This window comes from Salvia hispanica, chromosome 4 (genome assembly GCF_023119035.1).
Source record: "Salvia hispanica cultivar TCC Black 2014 chromosome 4, UniMelb_Shisp_WGS_1.0, whole genome shotgun sequence".
In the NCBI taxonomy this organism is placed as follows: Eukaryota; Viridiplantae; Streptophyta; class Magnoliopsida; order Lamiales; family Lamiaceae; genus Salvia; species Salvia hispanica.
The window spans coordinates 31,444,930-31,468,426 of NC_062968.1; the positions used below are offsets into that span (position 1 = coordinate 31,444,930).

The 23,497-nt window shown below is 37.2% G+C and overlaps 3 protein-coding genes across 3 annotated transcripts; 1 reads left to right on the forward strand and 2 right to left on the reverse strand.

Moving 5' to 3' along the window:
* Positions 1-4,553: 4,553 nt before the first annotated feature.
* On the reverse strand, positions 4,554-7,648 carry LOC125185352 (ent-kaurenoic acid oxidase 2-like). The gene is made up of 7 exons (XM_048081877.1): positions 7,009-7,648; positions 5,850-6,327; positions 5,509-5,772; positions 5,266-5,434; positions 5,085-5,191; positions 4,887-5,008; positions 4,554-4,812 (listed from the first exon to the last, which is right to left on the reverse strand). The coding sequence occupies exons 1-7, from the start codon at positions 7,236-7,238 to the stop codon at positions 4,707-4,709; spliced, it is 1,476 nt and encodes a 491-aa protein (XP_047937834.1). The 5' UTR covers positions 7,239-7,648; the 3' UTR covers positions 4,554-4,706.
* Positions 7,649-9,038: 1,390 nt separating this feature from the next.
* On the reverse strand, positions 9,039-9,515 carry LOC125220905. The gene has a single exon (XM_048123036.1). The coding sequence runs from the start codon at positions 9,513-9,515 to the stop codon at positions 9,039-9,041; it is 477 nt and encodes a 158-aa protein (XP_047978993.1).
* An 8,601-nt stretch (positions 9,516-18,116) lies between these two features.
* On the forward strand, positions 18,117-23,334 carry LOC125224576 (serine/threonine-protein kinase BSK2-like). The gene is made up of 10 exons (XM_048127994.1): positions 18,117-18,358; positions 18,937-19,157; positions 19,712-19,847; positions 20,126-20,259; positions 20,968-21,073; positions 21,726-21,811; positions 22,122-22,307; positions 22,411-22,569; positions 22,659-22,772; positions 22,852-23,334. Exons 1-10 carry the CDS (start codon positions 18,280-18,282, stop codon positions 23,101-23,103), a joined length of 1,473 nt encoding a protein of 490 aa, XP_047983951.1. The 5' UTR covers positions 18,117-18,279; the 3' UTR covers positions 23,104-23,334.
* Positions 23,335-23,497: the final 163 nt, after the last annotated feature.

Consider the following 23,497-nt stretch of genomic DNA (forward strand, 5'->3'; position numbering starts at 1 on the left):
TAAAGAGATTAATTTGGTGTGTAATCAATCAATCTGTTGCTGAATCTGAATGAAAGTATACCCAATTTGAAGATTAAACTTCATATATAGAGAAACGGATAAAAGCTGAAGAGCGCCACGGGGAAACGGAAAATGCTCACTCCCAACTTCTTTTCTTTTCTTTCTTATTTTCTACAAAATTAAAAATAATTAGTTTTTCTAATGACTATTACTCACATTCTTTTTAAAAGCTTAATTTATTTTAAGTTCGTCCAGCTTTTGGATTCAACAAAGTCTAAAAATCTCTCAATTCTGTTACCATGAATGTCATCAAATAAAAACTCTAAATATTGTACAAACTCAAAACTATGATCTGAACCATTGAAAAATATCAACAGATCACAAAAAAGCATCAACTGAAAAATGTCAACAAAATTTCAACATTAGTCAATGGTTGATGTTGTGTTGATATTGTGTTGATACTGTATTGACATTAAAATCTTGAAATTTTACACTATGTTGATATTGTATTGAAAATGTGTTGAAGCTGTGTTGAAGAGTTTTAAATTTAAGAATTTTAAGTTTGTACAATATATAAGTTTGCATGTTATCACTAGCCTCTGTTACCATAAGCTTACCACTAGTCGATCATGCATTATTAATCATCTCTCAAAGTCCCGTAAAATAAAACATGATACATCTATTAGATAAAATAATCTAAAGAAAATTATAGTCAATTACTCCCAAATTCTAGAATTCTAAAAGATTTAGCTACTCAAACAAATAAAATAGAACAATTGCAAGAGAAAGCATAATCACTAAAGAAAGCCAGTTTTTATTATACTCTCTCTGTCCCACAAAAGATGTCATACTTGTGGGACGACACAGGAATTTAAGAAATTTTATTTTGTGTGTTAAATAAAGAGAGAAAATATAATATTTATATTCATGTGAGAGAGAACTTTTTTCAAAAATGGAAATGTGACATCTTTTGTGGGACAAATTAAAAAGGAAAGTGTGACATATTTTGTGGGACAGAGGGAGTATTTCATACTGGAGTATTTCATACTGTATTGGATTAAATTAAAATATCCCAAGATATTTGGCGGATTCAGGGATATCGTGGGGTTGGGTCATGTCGGGTCGACGATAAATATTTCAAATAATTATTTTTTATAAGAATATACTTTAATTTAAATATTTTTTAGCGTATTTATATCCTAAAAACGACATACTCTTTCTCCGTCCGCAAAATATTGTCCATAATTGACTCGTTGGTTTTAAGAAATGTGAAGAATAATGATTGAAATGCGTTAGTGGAATGTGAGTTACACATTTATAAATTAATTAGTTTTATAATAGTGAGTGTAATGCGTTCGTAGAATATGTGGGCTCCATTTACCAAATATGGAAAAAGCAAAATGGACAACACATCGACGGACCGAAATGGTAAAAGTGGACAATATTTCACAAACGGAAGGAGTATAATTTTTCCATAATTAATGCCTAGATTTTGAAATTTTAAAATAATTCAAATAAGAATAATAAGGTAAAAAGCTGAAGTATAAAAGTAAAATTAGAACAAATTAAGAAATAATTATTTATATTACAATTATTAGGGCATCCATAATGGGGCGGACGATAGTACGCCCGACGCATCGGGCGGACTGTCGTCCGCCACTGTAGCATAGCGGACGATGGGTTATCCATCGTCCGCGGACGATAGGGCTTCTAGCTGCTATTGTCTGCGCTTTCGTCCATCCCACTATGAGCGACGCGGACGAAAGCGCGGACGATAGCACGCGTTTTTGTTTTTTTTTTAATTCATCAAACACTATATATATACCTCACATTTTTCATTCTATTTCACTCTTCCACTCTTCAAATTCTATCTATTTCTCATTCTCTCCATTTCACTAAATAGAATGAATCCCGGAGATTACCCAAGTCCGGATAGTCCGATGTTCGGTGGTGGTGCACGGTGGCCGGGTAAAGAACCCAATGAATACCGGCCCTTCGACTCCAACACCCAGTACGATCCTTATCGAGTAGCACGGATTCGTACGGGCTGTCAGACATGGAGTCTTCTCCCACGCGCGCACACGCCCCACCCCACGGCCGCTCCTCCTCCGCCGCCACCGCTGCCTCGGGATCCGCCACCAAAAAGAAGCGGACTAAGGCAAGAGCCCAGAAATGCCGCTTCCGGTGAACAATGAAGAGTTCGCCCCCGGGGAGGACGAACTACAATCCGAATGAATCCATCGTCCTGACGAGGTGTTGGATTGATATTTCCGAGGACCCGGTGTTCGCCAACAACCAGAAGCAAATCGCGCACTGGAGCGCATCGCGGATAAATACAACGAGGGCAAGCCGTCGGCCGCCTACAAGCGCCAGAGGAAGCAGCTCCGCAAGCACTGATCCTATTAAGAAGCAGGTCAATTTGTTCTCGGCGGAGTACGAGAAGTGTGAGAGGGAGCAGGGAAGCGGCAAGAGTACGGCGGATGTGCGCGATAAGGCAATCGCGATGTACACTTCATTGTACGGCGATTTCAAGCACTACTTGTCCTGGCACATCTTGAAAGAGAAGCGGAAGTTCCAAGGAGGAATTCTGCCCCTATCCTCTGCGGCGAAGAGGGCGAAGCACACCTTCGCCGGTGATTATACGAGCAGTGACAGCGGTGCGACTCCAATGGACCTCAACCATCCGTTGTACGAGAATGAGAGTTCCGGCACACCGATGTCCTCCCGGCGTCCCTCTGGCGTCAAGGCTGCCAAGAGCAAGGGCAATGCGAAGGCGACATCCTCACAGGCTCCTCAGCCGGCCCCGGCCCCGAGCGCGACCACGGCCCCGACTTCGGCTGCGGGACATGCTTACACGGAGTTGGTGGCCTCCGTCGACTATAGGACGTTGTTGGACACGCACAACGCCCTTAGGCAGACGAACGACCCAGCTCAAGTCGAATACCTCAAGGAGATGATTGAGCGCCTCCGCTGCAAGTTGGGAATGCTCTAGACTAGCCTTTGTATCTGTAGTGCACTTGTTTTTTATTTCTCCTTTGTAATTTTTTTTAATTAAGTAAATGTAGGATTTGCCTGGTATTTTTTATTTATTTTGTTTGACATATTTACAAACATAAAAATTAAATACAAAATAGAAGTATAAAAACTATAGGGCGGACTTTAGAGCGTCCCACTGTAGGCAGCGGCGGATGTAGGTGGGGTCGCGTGGGGTCGGCCGACCCCACCGCCGGCCCCGGCGATCCATCGTAAAATACCCACCAGCAGCCTCCGACCCCACGGCATCCAAACCCCTGCCCGGTCGCATACTCTCCGCCGCTGGTTCTTCTGATTTTCGCCGCTTATTTCTAAGCTGTAAAATTTCTGCTCCGGCTTATTATTTGATTTCTTTTAATATAATTTGGTGGGGGTGGGTTAAGAAATGGGCCTTTTTACTTGACTTGATTTTACAGTCCATGGATGTACCCTATTTTTAAAAAAAATGTCAGCATTTGTTCCATTATTTCAATTCCGAACTAAGTTAATGCAATTACGAAAAATCAAATTTTAACAATTAATATTACTATCATTATTTTCTCAAATTTTAAATATCATAAATTCGTCTATTTGTCCTAATTTAAATAGATATGATAATTGTCTTTTATCTTTCTTTTTTTATTTTATAGATTTAAGTGATTTGTTTTAAAAAATTTAATGTATTGATTGTGTGATTGTGTTATTTCACTTTTCGGTTAATGGAAAAAAAATATAAAAAAGCTTGAATTTCTACTGGTTCTTTTAATGTTGAATAAGAACCACAATAATTGGAAAATCATGTGATATTTGATAACAATCCTGAATTACTAAAGTCTATTAATAGTATTGATGTGAACATTTGAGATTGTATTTATAAAAGTTTACGAAATAATTTTGAATCGTTTCAAAATATGGATACTCATAGAAAGACAACTACCTCGCACAAAATAGATATTGATATGTATATTTTATATATTTTTTAAGCAAAATAATTATTTAATATTATATTTATTGTCTAGTTCAATTCGACCCCACGATTATGAATTTCTGGATCCGTCATTGACTGTAGGTGGAAGGGTAGGAGGATAAAATGCTGATGTGGCGGAGCATAGTGCGCCCTATAGGACAGACCTTAGTACGCCCCATTATGGATGCCCAGCATGATTTTATTTTGCATAAGTTGGTAAGTATATTTAAATTAATACTAGAATTTGTAAGATGTGAATATATGATTGCTGGACTAAGGACTTGTAAGAATCAATATAAATAAAGAAAGAAAATTTCGAAGCCCGTTTCTAAAATTAGAAATAATTCAAGATATGTCAGTCTTTTAATCTACTATATTAAATTGTGGAGCAGGGCATGTATCAATTTTTCTTCTGGAGTATGGCATGTAGTAACATTTTTTCTTGATGCCATGTAATTTCCAGAAGATGCGAAAACCAATTTTTCCGAACATAGATAGTTTGAAAACATGTTATACACATTAAATTCTGCAGCAGCATACAACTTTGAAAGCAGAGCAAATTACAAATGCAAAGTGATGAAAATAACAAGTGCTATATTACTAGTATATCTTAATAACTATCCTCATTTCTTGATGGTAGAGTAGTCTTTGTACATAAAATGGAGCTGAAAACAGAGCCAAAAAAACTCTCCAATCCATTGGAAGTAGAAATGGAAGTGAATATTGACTATTTCTGATGAGCAGAGCGTCTGGTAATTGTTCCTAGACAGTTATCCTTAGGCCTGTTATGTGGTAGGTACATCAATGGACTCCCGGGATTATGGCGTTCCAGCCTGCAAAGAATCGAAATGAACTCAATATTTGCCCAAGAAGATAATAAAAGAGAGATATCTATATGATTACTAACTGGTAATTCAAAAGAAAATGGTGGAGAAAGATGGAGATTTCAATCTTGGCTAGATCATTTCCGGGGCAAAGCCTGCTTCCTCCACCGAAAGGAAGGAAATTCCCGGCCTTCGGTGTGAATCCCTGTAATACAAAATGAGATGATTCATTACAGTTGTTATAGAATGGAGAGAGGTTAGGAGAAGGGATGGATGCTCACATCCCATCTTGAAGGATCAAACTTGGTAGGATCAGGATATGTCTCCGGGTCGAAATGAACTCCTCTAAACCACACCAACACCTTCCACCCCTTTGGAATTGTGTACCCTTTAACAGACATTAACCTTTATGTTTCATTGGACTAATGTGAATGAGTCAGTGATAATGATGATCATACATACCACACACGCGAACGTCCTTCTTTGCCTCTCTGAACACGGTCAGTGAGAATGTCACCACACGTAGTGTTTCATCGATCACCTTGTCAAGATAAACCATTTCACGTATTTCTTTAAGCGTTACCCCTTTCTGATCGGGTCCCCTCTTCTTCACTATCTCTTCTTGCTCTGCCTGATCCAGTTAACCATATATGTCACATTTCATTGGTCATTTGTTCTATCAAAACATATATAATACTGATATACCTGAGCTCGTTTGAGAACATCCGGATGGTTCTGCAGGAAGAGAGTTGCCCACATGGTGATATGTCCAGACGACTCATGGCCCGCGTTGAGATACATAACTAGAACATCGATGATCTCCTCATCTCTCAATCTCCGCCCTTTGTCATCTTGAGCATCCATCAGCGCGTCCATCATGTCCTTCTTCGCCCTCACAGGGTTCTTCGTCCTCCACTCCCTTCGTGCTGTCACTATAGACTGGAGAACGGCCACCAGCCTCTTACGCGCCTGGAAGGTCAACAGCCAATTCAAGAAAAAAAACTAACAACTCTTCTATTAAAGAGTGGGGATAGTAGAAAACAGACCTTGAGAGCAGAGTGGTAGGCAAATCCAGGTATGTTGATTGCCATTGCTCGAACGCCATAGTTGAGGATGGTGTACTCCCTCTCCATCAACTCCATCACCTGCTCGCTCTCCGAGCTCAGGAATATATACATGATTATTCTAAATGTGAGCTTTCTGAGCTCAGTCAAGAACTCGATCTTCCCCATCCCGGCCCATTTTTCTAAGGCGACCACCACATTGTCTTCGATGTATCTAATGTACAAGGACAACACCTCGTGTCCGTTCACAGGGGCAGATGTTAACTTGCGCAGCCACCTGTGTTCTTCATCAAAAATCGCCACAAATGAGTGTTTTCCAATAAGGTGCATCGTTGAAGAGGGCCATCCGGGCTTGAAGGCCTCATCATCAGTTAAAACTTTCCGGCATCCTTCTGCTGTGGTCACAATTATGCTAGGATTACCAAACATGTGAGCTTTGTACATTCCAGAATTCCCATATCTGCAAAAGCCACACACATACACTTGTTTAATATCATCAAAATTCATCCACTATTAGCTTAGATTTTGAGGCAGAGTTCATGATTCATCAACAAAGAACAAACAGTTTTCTTAGCACAGTTCATAATCCTGCATCCCCAATGAAGATTTGCCACATTCCAGATTGCATTAAAAGAAAGTCCCAATTAGTTAAAATTTCACTTCTACTTTTCTTGTTTCACACAAGAAAAGGATCTTGGGAACTAATTATGAGAGAAAAGGGTCTATACAAGAAAAGCATACTGTTCATAAATCTTCAAGGAGATTACAAAACAAATATATGGCCTAAATGTTGAAATATCACATCAAACACAAGGCTGAAAGAGACTATTTTCACTCTTTAAAGATTCCCATAAACAAAAAAACAGCATAAATCATGTCCTATGTGGGATAAAACAGTATCTTTTGGATTAATATAATCTAACCACAGAGAATCAAAGAGGCCAGCAATCCTTTAAGGTTAATTATATTGGATTTTACTACTGTCATAAAAATATGAGCCCACAAAAAGGTGAAATAATTAACACTTTTCCCCTTTACCATACATACCTACTCACTTTTGCAGGTTTTTTAATAATCACAATCCGAAGATAAGCTTAAACATGGGCAACTCATTAGTAGTACGAGAGAGAGAGAGGGAGACCTGTCAGCAATGTTGGAGATGAAAGAATCAGGTCGGCTGCACTTGAAAGCTCTAAGGAAGGACCACATGTTGCCAATGAAAGGCCAGCCAAGATCACCTGGTGGGAGTTCATACCTTCTCTCTCCTAACTCCCTCTCATAATACCACTCATTCACACTCCTCAACACCCACTTCACAATCAAGAAAACCACCACACAACACAGCCCCACTACCAATAACCCCCACCCCATCTCAACAAGCAATCCTCTCCAAGATCAAATTTTTATCCAATCAAATAGTGACGTGGCAGTGAGAAAACGAAAGGGGGTTTGAGATGCAGAGGCAGGGGAACTCAGACATCCATGCTGATGAGTCCCTTTCAAGAATGGTGATGTGGTGCAATATATACTGGGAGGATTTGGATGCAGTGAAAATACAAAATAGGTGGGATTGGAAGGTAGTGAAGAAAAGATACGTGAGCAAGTGTGACAGGGTCAAAAAAATATGAAAGATAGGGAGGAGAGAGAAGAGGTGCCGGCCTAAATCTAGAGGGTTTGTCTTGTTGTAGAGAGCAGGGATTCTGTGGTGCGAGAGGAGGGAATGGGCTTTGTTGGCAAAGTGTCTTTTTCGAGAGATCAAACAAGATAAGGTGGCAAAGCAACATATTTGATTTTGAGTGTGAATATTTGATTGTGAGTTCAAAAGCTGCTGGTTGTTCCACTCACTTCAAATCTAAGGGGCCATCAACACAAGAAAGAAATGGTGTGTGTTACCGGTTTAAGAGTCTGTTTCTGATATTCGAATGTAATCATTCTTTGTAGTAATTCTTGTGCAAGTGTCAAACACCCATTGGAGTGTGATGAAATTTCCTGTGAAGTTGGTCTATTGAAATGATTTCTCTTTTCTTATTTTTTCCAAAATTTTGACTTCTTATACCAACTACTGGGAACCACTTTTTACTAAATTCAGTACGCTGGGCTTGTGCGATTCACAACTCATACTCCTCCGCTCCTCTTTTCCCAATTAAGTTATGTCAAAAATAAATTTGTACGATTAATAAAAATTTGTAGAGAAAATAATAAAGTAAAAAAGATAAAGAGATAATAAAATAGATGATGGAAGAAAGTAAACTTGATTTTTTTTTTTGTTTTTTATTAAAAAAAACGAAATGACTCGACTTAGTTGGGACGTCCCAAGGAATACGACAACTCAGTGGGGGATGGATGGAGTAGATTTTACTGTACTGGTTTTAATACAAATTGTTAAAATTTGTTAAAATTAGAGGAAAAAAAAATGAAAATGGTATTAATGGATTATGGAGTCTACTTTCTAAAATAATAATTTAGTCTCTCTTCCTCCATTAAGTGTCACAATTTTTCATTTTAATGTCTCATACTAATTGTCCCACTTCATATTTTTACTATTTTTGATAGTGGAGCCTATATACCGCTAATATATTTTCAAATATATTCTATTATAAAACTAATATTATATAAAATTAGGACCTACATATTATGAGACAAAGAGAATACTACTATTTTTAAAATTGATCAAAATGAAAATAGTTTCTATTTTTAAGTGGCGGATGTGCACCCAATTTGGAATGCTAAAGGAGCCAAAAGAGAAAAGGTGAATGTTATTAACCTCTATATCCCACTCAAGATGTCCACTTTTTTTAGTGGTACAAGCTTTTTGGAGGAATTGTTAGATAGAGTAAGAGCACTCCCAATGGTCCAGCTAAAAACTCCTTTATTTCTCCCTAACTCCTGCCACATCAGCGCCACATCAGCACCAAAATTTATCCCCAGTTTTTAGCCAACTTTTAGCCAACTGCTCCAATGGTTTCTCCCTTATTTCTCCCTAACTCAACATTTCATTTTTACATCATTACTAATTTAATTGCTTTATTTTTGTATATAATAAAGCTAGCTAATTTATAAGACAAGACAAATAATAGTAATAAAGTTCGTTGTATTAAACACGAGTAAAAAATTACAACGACGAAAAAAAAAATAGTACAGGAACGGAAAAAAAATTCAAAGTAAAAAAATTCAAGGGCGGTGGGCGCGGTTTCTATTTGCCCACAATTCTTCGATCATATCGTGTTGTAGTGCTCGATGGGCCTCCTTTTGGTGTATGTCCATGAACGCCTTGAACCGTTCATGTTCGTTGTACGGTACACCCCGGCGGGCGGACTCGGACTCGGTTGAGACACCGTGACTCGATGATGCAACACTGGTGTCGTTGGTGACGTTGAGGACGCCTTCGTGTTCATCCTCGATGATCATGTTATGCATGATGATGCACGCATACATGATGTCGGCAATAAACCCCTGGTAGTAAAAGCGCGTCGGGCCCTTTACCAGTGCAAATCGTGCTTGGAGCACCCCAAACGCCCTCTCCACATCCTTGCGCGCAGACTCTTGTGCTCGGGCAAAATACTTTCTACTATCTCCGATTGGGCATCTGATTGTCTTCAAAAACACGGGCCATTGCGGATAGATGTCGTCAGCCAGGTAGTACCCCATGTTATGCACATTGCCATTGGCCGTGAATTCGATGGAGGGGCCTAACCCGTTGATCCGCTCGTTGAAAAGGGGCGACGAATTGAGAACATTTAGGTCGTTGTTCGACCCGGCTATACCAAAATAAGCATGCCAAATCCAAAGCCGTTGGTCGGCAAGAATGATGGTGGGATGCGTACCTTTGTAGCCGGTAGTGGAAGCCTACGCCACTAGCATGATTGGGCGGTTCTTCACTGCCCAGTCTTGTCTGATCGATCTTTGCCGAGCATCCCGGGAAGCAAGTGGGTCCTCCCGGTGCCAATCAATGGCCCAGCGGTCATTTGCGTCCCGTGGCGAAGGCTAGTGTACCCCACTAATATCTCTACGCCATACGACAAAAATTCTTCGAGACACTGGGTTGCCGGGTCGTCTCGCCGCATTGCGGTGCTGCATCGAACATGTCGTGCGGATACCCTCCATGCTGCCAAGTGTCGGATGGCCGCAGGTGCATTTCTGCAGGGGCGATAGACCAGAAAGCTTCTCTGTGGCGTCTCGTTGGAGCTGGAACTCGGGGTAGCAGCACGGACAACGCATTAACAATGCGCGGGGAAGAGGGAGCGGCGCATTCCCGAATCGGCGGCTGAAATACATGTGCCGGATAACGTGGTTCCTGCGGCCTCTTCGGAAGAAGAATGAGATATCTCCTCGGTCGGGAGACCGGAAGAAGAATGAGAATGAGAAGATGATTCAGAATTCATTAAATATAGATGGAGAGAGAGAAAATAAATGAAGAGAGAAAATGGATGAGGATGGGGAGAGAATGAAGAGAAGGTGTGTATTTATAGGGGGGAAATTTATATATTAAAAAAAAAAAAAAAAAAAAAAAAAAAAAAAAAAAAAAAAAAAAAAAAAAAAAAAAACTATTTTTATCGTCGGATTATCGCCCACAGTGGTCGGCGATAATCCGGCGAATAATTATCGCCGAATTCTCCCAAACGCCCGGCGATAATCCGGCGATAGTCGGCGATTTTTCACCGGATTTTCCCCGACCCATTGGGAGTGCTCTAAGTAGAGATAAAAAATGTAATTGGCATTATAATGAGTAGAGGAGTAAAGGGGGGGAGAGATTTACTTCCAAATATAAAAAGTGAACATTTTAAAAAAGACAAAGAGGACGGAGGAAATACTACACATCTTATGTATCATTATCTCTTTATACGTTTAGTTTGATATTAATATCATAAAATTATTGCTTGTATTTGTATTTGAATTTAAGTTCAAATTTATTTAGGAGTATCTTATTTCATTGAGAGAGTCTCATGAACGAGTCTCCGGTTAAGAGAGAAAAAGCCAAATAAAATCATGGAATGGTAAAGTAAAATGAACCCGAGAAATACAGATTATTAAAGGAGTCGGTTTCAGTGGAAGAAAATTATTTGTACAGTACTCTTTTCTAACCTTTGACTGTGTAGAAAATGACTTGTCATAAACACCAGTCTCTGTTCGACCTTGTTTTTTCACTTTATAAAGTAGGATCATAAAACCACTTGGAAGTTGGAACAATATTGTACTAGTATATGAATAAAACTTTAAATTGATTACTTTAGACCTTTTCAATACAGAATTTTAGACCTTTCAATATAGTAGAGTATTTCATAAAACTACTTAGTCATTTTGGTTTATCCATTAAAAACCTTTTCAATTTAATTTTTAGTAACTATACTTCATTATAACTCATTTAATTATAACTTCCAATGATATTATACGTCATTGTAACTTCAAATTTATTGTTATTAATTGAGGGTATATATGTGCCCACAACAATTATAAATAACATAACAGAATGAGAGTGAAACATTTTTTTTCCAGATATTCAATCAGATCAATCATTTTCAAACTAAAAAAATGTGAACCCTTATTCTACGTTATAAATTAAATTCTTGTCTAGTCTACCTTATAATCAAAATTCTATTCTAATCTAATTGGATAACTATTTCGTGAACGAAGAAAGTGTATAGCATATGGAGTAATACTTAAGAGTGATCTATTGATTAAGATTCCATTCTTCATGGCCACAAAAAAAAAATTATTGTTTTTTGCAAATATTTCAGGTTCATCTACTCTGACATAAAAAACTATGCAAACGTAATAATGCAATTGAAAAATACTATGCAAAAATAGTCAATATACTCGATACAATCGATGTGTTACATAAAGCTGTGACATGAATTGATTTTGGTAATTAAGTAGGTAACTTATCATTATCAAATCAAATGAAGATCCCCTAAGATTGCTTGGATACTAATAGTAGTAGTATTAGATTTTTAAAAAAAAATCATTGTAAATTAAATTTACAGTGCGGGACATGGAATTTTCAGGCTTCGTCTTGGCGATTGGATTGTGAAACTGAAGATTTAGTTTGCCAAAAACTATATAATGGGTAATTTTGAAGATATTGGTTAAATTTGTTAGCCGTTATCTTCGCCAAAAAATATAATTATGGAGTTGTTGATATCCATGAATTGATTTGGGTCATGTCTGAAAAATATTACTAGTATCTAATGCAACCCCACATTTGCTAATCTTTTTCCGGACAGATAACACTCTTATTATGATTTTCCTCTCTTTTTTTTTCCTTTATATCTGATGGTTCTTGTTTGGCCACAAATGTAGCAACTCACCAACACAATATCCTTGCCCCTTTTTAAACATATTACTTGCAAAAACTCTATTCACCATAATAATTTGTTATTTGTGAATTATATTTTCACTCCTCGTAAAATAAAATAAAACCTCATTTTCCATCGTCCGTTCTATCGATTCTGCTACTTCCAAAATTGTGAACAAAATGTTGTAAATATTGACATAATTCCTGAAGAATTGTGTGCGTGTGAACGTTCTTATGAGTGGCCATTTTGAGGTAAAGAGCACTACAACAAAATTAATGAAGCCAACACTTCCTATTTTAGGTCTTCTCAATCCCTTTCACACTAGTCTTAGTTTTGTAACTTTTGTTAATGGCAGACAACAATATGAATGTCAATATTGTTTCATATTGATTATGCAAAATATATTGCAGAATGTGAAATTAGAAAGTGGTGAAAATAGGCATGGTTAAATTAGAAACCTTGGTGCAATTAGAATCGTACAATTTAAAATTGGTCAGCACAGAATAATATAGTATGCTACTCACTCCATTGTAATTTGTAATAAATAATTTGAGATGCAGAATCAATATTAATAAAGTGAGAGTGAGTTTGTAGGATCAAAGACGCCAACACAACATTCTTGAATTCAGACACACAATGTGATCAAGTTGATACTTCACAAAAACTTTTGTTAGAATGAAACATGACAAAATTTTGCCGAGAGCATCAAATCAGTAGCTAGTCCAAAAACGAAATGCAAATCCCACAAAATATATATGCAATTATTGGTTGGGAGAGGCAGCAGCATCAAATTTAATGCACCATAACAAGCATTATTGAATAGATACAGACAAGATTATTGGAGTTGTAAAGTGAAAGAGAATCAACTCTATTTCCCAATATACACAACCAGACAACAACATACGAAATGGGCACCATTTCACTAAGTTTCTCGATTTATTTAATACTACTACAACATATCTATATGTCTAATGTAAGTAGTGGAGTATGAGTTAATTAGTAGTTATATACGTATTCGACTACGTTGCCATGACTTCACATTCTTTGTCCAACAGAGAAAACGCCGAGAATCTTCACCAAATACTACAATTATTTCACCAAAGATTTAAACCCTAAACCCAGAGTGTACTATAGGGGTAATTTTGGCAAATACATGAATTTCAAAACTATCTGAGTTTCTAGCATGATCATTACTGCAATAAGCAACTCATATCTATTTTAGGTGGAGAAAAAGTACAAGTATTCACAACATGTTCAACTGTATTGAACAAAATACTTGATGATCAGTTGATGTCACAAGTTTTGCAACACAAATCATAATTAAAAATAAATCACAAAACAGAACAAAAGTTGTTTACAATTTTGGCTGGGAATTTTACATTGTAAGGTGTGGTGAAGCTTGTAGCTTACGCTAACCGTCCAACTCTGTGGGTGACAGCGGCCGGATTTCCATATCTGGTGACGGTGAATAAGAGATGGAAATCAGCTCAGACCTATACTTCTCTTTTCCATCAAAGTGTGGGCTTCCGCAACCATTCTGAATACTTGTTTCTTTAGGAGACGTTGCAGCAGGTTGTTCGTTGGCAGGTAAGTAAGAGAGAGCAATCAGTGATTCACGAGTCGAATCCACAGTAAGCTCCTTGTTAGGTTCTGCTTTATCCATATAATGATAACTTGTGTCCTGCAATTGTTGAAATGGAGGAGAGATGGAAACACGAGAAGAAGGGAAAAAAAAAATTCTGATTAAATCTTTGGATGAGGAAATACCAAACAGATGAGGGTAGTTTGTTGCAGGAGTATATAAAAAGGGGACTCTATTTCCTGCAAATTTCTTATTTTATAATCTTAATTAAAAAGGAGACGAAGGGCTCTATAACCGAATCCAAAGTTCGAAGAGAATCTGAAGAAACACTCCCGAGCACCATGGCAGTAATGCTCAACAGGCATAGGTTGTATAAGCCAGCTACTCTTACCAAGATTCATCAGTTCCAAATATCCAATCAAGATTGACAATCCTCACAACTCTAATCTCTAAATACAAGTTAACAGCCAAATAAACTGGATTCAAATATGTCCCTCGCCATTCTAGAAAGTCTAAACCAAACCGGTAATAGACATTAGACAGATAATGAAATGATATACATTAAGGGAGCATTTAGTTTATGTGATAGGATTATAAGAAGATAAAATGTAGTATTGAGTATTTGAAGTAGTAGATGTCAAACGAGTTCGAAAGTAATCTATCAGTCAAAGTAAATGGTAGATTAGCACTCTCATCTACATATCCTATCAGTCAAAATAACCACCCCCTTAAGAAAAATGAACTCTTAAGGGTGTGTTTGGTTGGTTTGTTAGGCTCCCTAACTGGACCAGAAGAGGAACAACAGAAGCAACTCCAATGGGCCTTCACAGGCTTGCTTCTTTAAATGTTTAACAGTAGATCTTGCCACTGAAAATAGCAAGACAATCCCATTCTTACCATTCCGAAATTAAACAATAAGGAACCAATATTACTCCATAATATCACATCTATTACCACTCAAGAATACAGAACACGCAAACGAACAAACATCATATCCTAAGAACCAGGGTATTGAAGAATTAGACCACTCCCAAAAAATATGTTATCCTTCTTCAGTGCAGCTGTTTGAGTAAATATAATAGTAACATATAGTACTAATCTTTTCCATTAGGATCTCAAGTCATTTAGGATGCAAAGTTGAGAAGATAAAGTTGAAGAAAGAAAGTGAAGACAATGAGGTACAGGAAAGTTCAACAATATCTCCAAATCCTTTGAAATCACAAGTATTACTCTATAACAATTTCATTTCCCTTTCAACAGTTCAACTAACAGAATTTTCCAAACAAAGGTAAGTGCATTTCCTCACGTGATTGTGTAATAGAGACCTAAATTTAACACTTTGGCATCCCAGTTTTATTTGGAAACCCAAGAACGAGGCATCCACATTGTTAGTTTCTCAAAAGTAAGTATCTGAATTTTCATTACTCAGTTTTTACATGTCTTTCTACACAATTTAAGGGGATAATTACATAACTCATACAAAATGCTTTGCATTTGTTTTATATTTGTACAAAAAGTTTCAAATTCATACTCCAAATTATACAAAAAGTTTCACCAATACATTCCGTTATTTATGTTTAGACGCGGTTAACTTTTTGCCCATGTGGAGTAGAGTACAGAAGGTTTCATCATTGTTTCACAAAAAGTTATAATATCACAAAAAATTTTACCATTGTATCAGGTTTTGTACACTACATACTTAAAAAGAATTAAGAGCAAAGGTTCCAGACTCCCGTATGAATAACATCAACATCAACAAATTTTCCAAAATCTCCCCAAAATAATAGTAATTAATTAATAATAAAACCATGCTACAGTTTTGAAGGAATTAGAAAAACAATCGGCTGAAAATGAGATCCATAAAAAATCTGCAAATTATTCAGACGAATCTCCATATTCATCGTCATTCATATACTACCAATAAATGAAGGTAGAAAAAAGCGGCAACAAAATTCGAGGGGCGAAACGGAAGATTGTGTAGGAATCAATTGAAAAACAATCGGATCATGACTAGAATCAACATCTAAAACGAGAAAAGGAACTGAAAAATAGAGAGGAGATTTAGAAATTACCTGTCTATCCAAATACGATCTGCGATTTCCAGAAATTGCGAAAGGTAAAAACAGTGGTGCTGAGTCGGATCTGTCGTGTTTGTCGGAAGAAAAAAGTCTGTGTCATTTATTACGCGCTTTTTGAATAGAAGCAAGTGGCCGTTGTCACGTGTCGTGTACGTCATTTCATTTGTAAACCGTCAAAAATTGACCTTTGCTTTTACAACTCTCAATTCCTAATGACAAAGATATCAAAATGACAAAGTTAACAACAACCAAATTTAGTTAATCATCATCAATAATCCAGTTTGTAGGAAGAAGATGAACATCCTTATTTTTCAAATTTCAAGCATATATTTATCATTCTCAATATGGATCCAGCTTATATAATTTACTCTGTATGCAACTCACATTTAGTTCTCTTAACAATCTTAGTCATAATTCAAATTAAAAAAAACATTACCAAAATAAATAAAATTACAAATTAATAAAATCATAATTGGTGTCCAAGTTGGTCAACAAAACTTTTGTGCTTTTGCCATTGGCCATCACTCATCTTGAATGTGTCTTTGGACAACGCTTTGCAGCAGCATTCCATTTATTCTAATGCATTATCCATAGGATATAACCCTCAGTTCGATTTCTCGGTGTGCCTTTCCTTTTGTCCATCTTGCTCAGCTAGTTTAGCGTTCGTTGGAGGGAAAAAACTTCAACCACTTCTTATCTAAATTACTTTGATTGATCCTTATAAAATGTTTCAAATGTTTTTTTTCAAATATCATCCACGCTCAGTTTACTTGAATAAACTTTCTTCGAGTTGTTAATATATTTGACAAATTTTAAAGTGTCTTACTTTTGCACTAGAGCGCTTTGTTTTTTGAAGATGTTGATAATCTCACACGGAGATTCATCATTGCCTTTATCTCCTTGATGAAAGATTTCATTCGGCCCGTTATCAATTGTATCATCTGAGCTCTTCCACCTCTCCTATGTAGCCGTCGCAATGAAAAACGAAAAATCAAGAATAACTAAAGATTAATTGAGGTGAAATGAAATACAAGAGGAAAATGCTCAGTCGAGTTTATGTTACGAAAAAAATAATTAAGTTTATGTAATGAAATTGGACAAATGCTCACTCGAGCTTTCCATTTAGAGCACTCCAATGGCAGACTTCCCGTCGCCCTTCGGAGAGGCTTTCGGGAAGTCCGTCGGGGAAGGGTGCCATTGTGGCTCGGAGAGGAGGATGTCGTCCCGTGAGGACACGGAGGGCGCGGCCGTCGCGGGAAGGGCGGGCGGACATCCGCCATTGTGGCGACACGTGGACGTCCGCCATTTTAATTTAAAAAAAAAAACTCTATATATACGACTCGTTGAACTTCATTTTAATTCCGTAATGTAAATTGAATATTTGTGAATTTTTTAATTACGGGAAGTTTGCGCGGAAAGGACGCATTGTGCAGTGGGAAGTCTTTATGACTTGGTAAGGTGTCGGGAAAGTCCGCCCATTAGAGATGCTCTTAGTTGCGACTTACGACTGCCCTAAGACCACCCCCATCGGTGACTTTGAGATGGGGGTGGAGCATATAAGACAAAATAGGAAGTATTATAAATAAAAGAAAAATAAAATTACCCAACCCAACCCCCATTTTCAAGGCTTGTCAGCCAACCCAAGTAAAAGTGAAGGCCAAATGACACATGTCAATTTTTTATTGGTTCTATGTATTATTATTTTTACTTTTTTTATTTACTATTAATTATTGATTAATAATGTAGAATTGTAATCTATAAATATGAAATCTAAATATTTTAGATAATCACCTTTTGAATATTTTGAACATTGTGAATTTATGAAATTTTTATTTCTATTATCGTATTATATTTTTTAATGTGTGTAATTTATTATTATATTGTGCTTTAATTATTTGAGTATCTAATATTTTCTGTTTTAAATTTGAATCATATATTTTTTATTATAATTTTTAGACATTATTTAATATATTTAAATTAATTATAAATTAAAATATTAATATAAAATATATGAAAAAGAAAATATTGGGTTGGGTTGGGTTAGGGTCACTGATGGAAGTAAAAAAGTTGATGGAGGTTGAATTGAGTGAGGGTTGTGTATGTGAAGGATAGAGAAATAAATATTTTATTAAAAAATTGATGGGATTTAGATTGGATGAGTGTCACAGATAGAGACAGTCTAAGTCTAAGTGAAAGACTTACCTTGGTGCACGTTAATTTCTTTTTCAGCAGCCAAATGTGACATCTGTTTCTCTCTCATCACGTGCCAATCATGGACTTATCACGTGAGATCTCACAGTGCTCCTCCAATCACCCCGCCCCCAAACAGACGCAGTCTCTGCAGCTCTTTTCCCCTCCAGCTCAACAAATCAAGGTTTACTACAGCTCAGGAAGACACTTTATGCTAGCATATTCAAAATCACTGAGTGTGTGTGAATGTGAGCATCTAAACCTTCAAGATGGGCTGTTTCCAGTCCAAAACTGCTAATGTCCAGTCCCCTGACCTGCCTCCGCTGCCGGACACCAATACAGATCTGGGTACTCCTCATTTTTCACTTCTTTTCTCTTTCTTGCTTGTTATTAATCACTGTTTGAATTTAGTTACTTATTTGTGTGTCCTCACTGCCCTCCACTTTTCATAATCATATCATTTTGCTTTTTTGATATTTTTTAGATTGTGTGAAACGAGATTTTGTCTCATCCAAAAAGTGGTGGAAAAAGAATGAACCGATATTTTAACTAATGTGGCCTTTTTTGTTATACTACTCAATTAGCATCCCTTTCAGGTAGTTCTAAGCTTTAAGCAGTGAATTGCAACCGATCTTAGAACTTTTTGTACTTCTGACTTCTTCCTTATTAGTACTAGTTTCTTCGAGAAGGAGCCTTTTAGGATTTATTGCTTTATGACTCCGGGTGTGTTAAATGAAATTTGATAGTTTTTGCAGTTCTTGAGCCCATTTAGTAACATTTAACTTTTAGTCATTTGATTTTGAAGTCTTTAGCTGGTTTGGGTTTAGCAGGAGAAAAAGTCTTCTGCCTTCTGCCTTGTATGCCTGCTCAAGCACTTGAATCTTGAGTAATTTTCTTCTGTAATTGTTTGTTGAATGGTAATGCAGCTAACGGGGAACAAACGGATCAAGATCAAGTACCAGCTTTTAAGGAATTTGGACTTGCAGATCTCCGGGCTGCAACAAATGGTTTTAGCAACGACTTGATAGTTTCGGAGAGTGGAGAGAAAGCACCAAATGTTGTTTACAGAGGCAAGCTTCGGAGTAATAGGCTTGTTGCAGTCAAGCGCTTCTCAAAGCAGTCATGGCCAGACCCACAGCAGTTTGTGGTGAGCTCATTTCCCATTGCAGATTCTTCTTTCTGATTGATTGCTTTAGATTGGAGACTATCTTGCATTTTTTGGAATGCCTTTTGATATATATCATGTCGCCTATAAGGTTGTATCTTTTCGATAGTTTTCTCACAAGAGTAGATTGGACTTGGTCTGTTTTGCTTTCGAGTGGTATACTTGCATATAAACATGGTATACTCTGATTCTGTTTAGAAAGGGAGCGCCCAAAAAATGCATTGCTTTTTATTCATATTTAAATAGAATCTATTCTTAATAATGAATTTGTTTTGTTGTTGCATAATCTATAAGTGTGTGTTTGCAAATGACTGTAAGAGATGGTCTTCCAGATTTTAATCCAGCAAGTACATGTTGGAGTTGTACTCTTTGATGTGGGAACTTTATATTTGCAACCTGAAATTTGGGTCACAGTCACATACTTTTCAAATGATAGACCGAGGGCCATTTATCATTGCAAGGAAAAGAAACTTTGTGCTCTTTATTTTCTCAGAAGCTCTGGCCCAACTATGTTCTTTATTAAATACAAATTGCAGGCAGAAGCTGCTGGAGTTGGAAAGGTTAGACATAAGAGATTGGTGAACTTAATTGGATGTTGTGCAGAAGGAGATGAACGCTTACTAGTTGCTGAGTACATGCCAAATGATACACTGTCAAAGCACCTCTTCCACTGTATGATTACTTCTTCTCATCTCTATAATTTAGTTAAACCAAGTTGAAATGCATCGTCTTACCTTTTATATGGTACTAGGTGTACGACTTGCTCTCTCCCTCTCCATTTATCTTCTAAAAAGAAAAACATAGAGCACACCTGATAAAGTAAACTGCCAATTAGAAGTCTTGTGGTCTGCTAGCAAGATAATAGGCTAACAACCAAATTGGACAGAATTTCTTTCTCTCTCCTGTTTGTAATTTTTCTCCTGTCTCATCTCTTTCTGCCTTTGTTATAGGGGATAAGCAGCCACTTCCTTGGGAAATGCGCGTAAGAGTTGCATGCCACATAGCACAAGCTCTTGACTGCTGCAACTCTGAGAACCGGAAAATCTATCATGACTTGAATGCTTACAGAATTCTTTTTGATGAGGTATCTGAACCATGAAGCCTGAATAACTATCGCGTTTTAAAATGCATCTCTGCCTCACTGAAGTGCAACATGTGTCGTCATTTTCAAATTCTTAAAACTTAAATCAATAATGATGTGGCGCATTAATCTAATGTGCATTGTGGAGTGGAACTACTTTCTAAGGCCAACAGCATATTTTCTGAGTGTGCTGAGAAAACATCAAAGAAGTGAAGTGTAAAACCTATGCAAGACACACAAAACATTGTACAGAATAGGACTAATGGACACACTTTGCTATTGAACAGCAAGCAACTTACACTTTTTAAAGGACTTTGTTTATTCCTTCAAAACTGACAAAAAAATGGAAAAAAGGCTTTTCTTATTAGTTTTGCTACTATGTATTATGCACATTGCCTCTTTGGAAGAGAATTTAGAAACTGTCCTAAGAATAACGATTCCTCCGTTATGAATCTGAGAATACTCATTTCAAACTCCCATTTATTAAGAAAAACATCCCTTTACAGAATTTACAGGTCACAATACATTCAGCAACCTGCCCATGTATTATTTACTCCTTTATGCATTTTTAACATAGAATTTACTTTCTAGAATGCTTCAACTTTTTGAGCTTTACTGAGGGTGTATCATGAGGGTAGCGCCTGCAAATTGATATTATTGTGAGTCATAATAATATTATGATATTAATTGGATTTTTGATTCTTCTGTTAGGAGGGTGACCCTAGGTTGTCTAGTTTTGGCTTGATGAAAAACAGCCGGGATGGAAAGAGTTATAGCACCAATTTAGCTTACACTCCGCCTGAATTTTTAAGAACAGGTATGTATGTCTACCCATGCTGCAATATTGTGTGAGTGTTTCTTCAGGGTGCTTGCAAGTTCCAGAGTCTTCCTTCCCACAGATTATTCTTTTAGAGAGCATTTGGTTTGTTTAAATGGGATAGAGAAAATTGATAGGATAGAATATGATTAGATTGCTTAGTTTTATGTTGGATTGATTGATTGTGGTGTGAGCTAAATTAAAAGATTATGCCTGTAATGCAAAAAAATAAATTCCTTTTTGTTAATATAATCATGGAAAAATGCATAGATTGAGGACATGCATAACCAATAATGATTGGAGGATGATTAAATAATAAGCCCAAATTGAGTGATAAAATTATATTTCAATCAGGTGTTAGGGTGCAAGCTAAGTTATCCATCACATGCCTAATCATGCAAACCAAACACCTCCTTAGTGTGTACGGGTCATTGAAAACTCTCGTAGAAGCTAAGCAGTTGGTGCTAAAGTATATGCAAGTGCGATGTTCAAATACATTTTCCCATTGGTGAAGTAGTTGTTTCCTGTATGCGAATATTAACACTATGTGAAATTATTTCTCACCCCTAGCCTTTTCATAATTTAAGCTTTTTTGGTAAACTGAAAATTGTTCCTCATATGGCAAATTAATATTCTTTGTTCACTTTTTCAGGCAGGGTAATCCCCGAAAGTGTGATTTACAGTTATGGAACTGTTCTTCTGGACCTTTTGAGTGGAAAGCATATTCCACCAAGTCATGTACGGTGTTTTCACAAACTCATCTTATCCGTCGGTTTTTAAGCATCCTTTCCTGCCAACTCAGTCTTTATCGGAACTTACTCTAATATGATTAAATTACCTAGCGGTCAAATTACACATAGCAAGTGCCTACACACGACTGTTTAATTGCTTATTTATGTTATGAACATGGCACTCTTAATGAATAACTTGTTTAGGAGACCATTGATATTTTATATGGCTAATTCTCTTGTGAATTTGGTATTTAAACGGAGCTTTTGTTTTGCCAAAGAACTTCATTTCGTGAAATTTGATGTTTCTGTTCCTCCAGGCTTTAGATTTGATCAGAGGGAAAAATGTTTTATTGCTGATGGACTCATCCCTGGAAGGACAATATACTAATGAAGACGCAACTGCATTGGTCGAACTTGCCTCAAAGTGCCTTCAATACGAGGCCAGAGATAGGCCTGACCTCAAGTTTCTTCTTACTGCTGTAGCGCCCCTTCAAAAGCAGGAAGTTACGTCTCAGTTCTTTATCTATAAACATTTATTCCAATATGGGATTCCTTGGTGCAATTACTTGGTAAACTTATTACATGGGGTCACTACTCTCTCTTTAGGTTGCATCGCATCTGCTGATGAATCTGACAAAAAGCCCTGTCGTTTCACCCACAATGGTGTCTCCACTAGGAAAGGCTTGTTCGAGAATGGATCTTACTGCAGTGCATGACATCTTGCTCAAAACAGGCTATAGAGACGAAGATGGCGCAGATAATGAGGTGAGAAGCTTTACCCTCATCACTCGGAAAAAGTTAGAAAATTTCTTTTAAAATGAAAGTTTGCTGATTTGTTCTTGTAATTGGTGAAGCTTTCATTCCAAGAATGGACACAACAAGTTCAAGATATGATAAACACGAAGAAATTCGGAGATATCGCGTTCAAGGACAAGGATTTCAAGAACGCAGTCGAATACTATTCCAAGGTACATGACATTGATAATCTGGCGCTGTTCATTGTTTTCCTAAAACGCTTCCGTCTTAATCGAGTCTCTGGTAATGCAGCTGGTGTCGATGATGCCTGTGCCATCTGGGACGGTGTTTGTGAGACGAGCCCTCTCGTATCTGATGATAGAGCAAGCGGAGCTAGCACTGAGAGATGCAATGCAGGCCCAGGTTTGCTTGCCTGAGTGGCCGATGGCCTTCTACATGCAGGCGCTTGCCCTATCGAAGCTCGGAATGGAGACCGACGCCCAAGACATGCTCAACGACGGAGCATCATTAGAAGCCAAGAAGCAAAACAGTTGGCGCAACTAGCTGCATGATTGAATGAGGTGAGAGTGAGAGTAACATAATGTTTGGTGTAGTTGAATTAGCTTCATACACAAAAAAAGAGAAATGTAAAAATATTTTATTAGGGTTGTTTATTGATGGGAGTGAATGTTAATATAGGTTAAGGTTTGCAATACGCATCATATGTTTTTGTAACTCTTTCTCACACACATACCTTTTCCGCCCGCCCAAGAATTGGCAATCATTCTATCGAGATTTTCCCGACCCTTTATCGTATAATGTATGAACTTTCAAGGTTTGTATTAACAAGGAAAAACTAAGCAATTTCCTTTTTTCATCATGTAATTGGTTGTAAGACATGTTCCTTCTTTTATGAAATTCAAGAAAATAGAGTGAATAATGAAAGATACTAGTACAA

Excerpts from the sequence above, each read along its gene's own strand:
- LOC125185352 (XM_048081877.1), bottom strand. The coding sequence starts at position 7,238 with ATGGGGTGGGGGTTATTGGTAGTGGGGCTGTGTTGTGTGGTGGTTTTC. Across the intron at positions 5,773-5,849 it reads CCTACCACTCTGCTCTCAAG|GCGCGTAAGAGGCTGGTGGC; the intron begins GTCTGTTTTCTA and ends TTGACCTTCCAG. Across the intron at positions 5,009-5,084 it reads TTGATCCTTCAAGATGGGAT|GGATTCACACCGAAGGCCGG; the intron begins GTGAGCATCCAT and ends TTTGTATTACAG.
- LOC125224576 (XM_048127994.1), top strand. The coding sequence starts at position 18,280 with ATGGGCTGTTTCCAGTCCAAAACTGCTAATGTCCAGTCCCCTGACCTG. Across the intron at positions 18,359-18,936 it reads GGACACCAATACAGATCTGG|CTAACGGGGAACAAACGGAT; the intron begins GTACTCCTCATT and ends ATGGTAATGCAG. Across the intron at positions 19,158-19,711 it reads CAGACCCACAGCAGTTTGTG|GCAGAAGCTGCTGGAGTTGG; the intron begins GTGAGCTCATTT and ends TACAAATTGCAG.
- LOC125220905 (XM_048123036.1), bottom strand. The coding sequence starts at position 9,515 with ATGGGGTACTACCTGGCTGACGACATCTATCCGCAATGGCCCGTGTTT.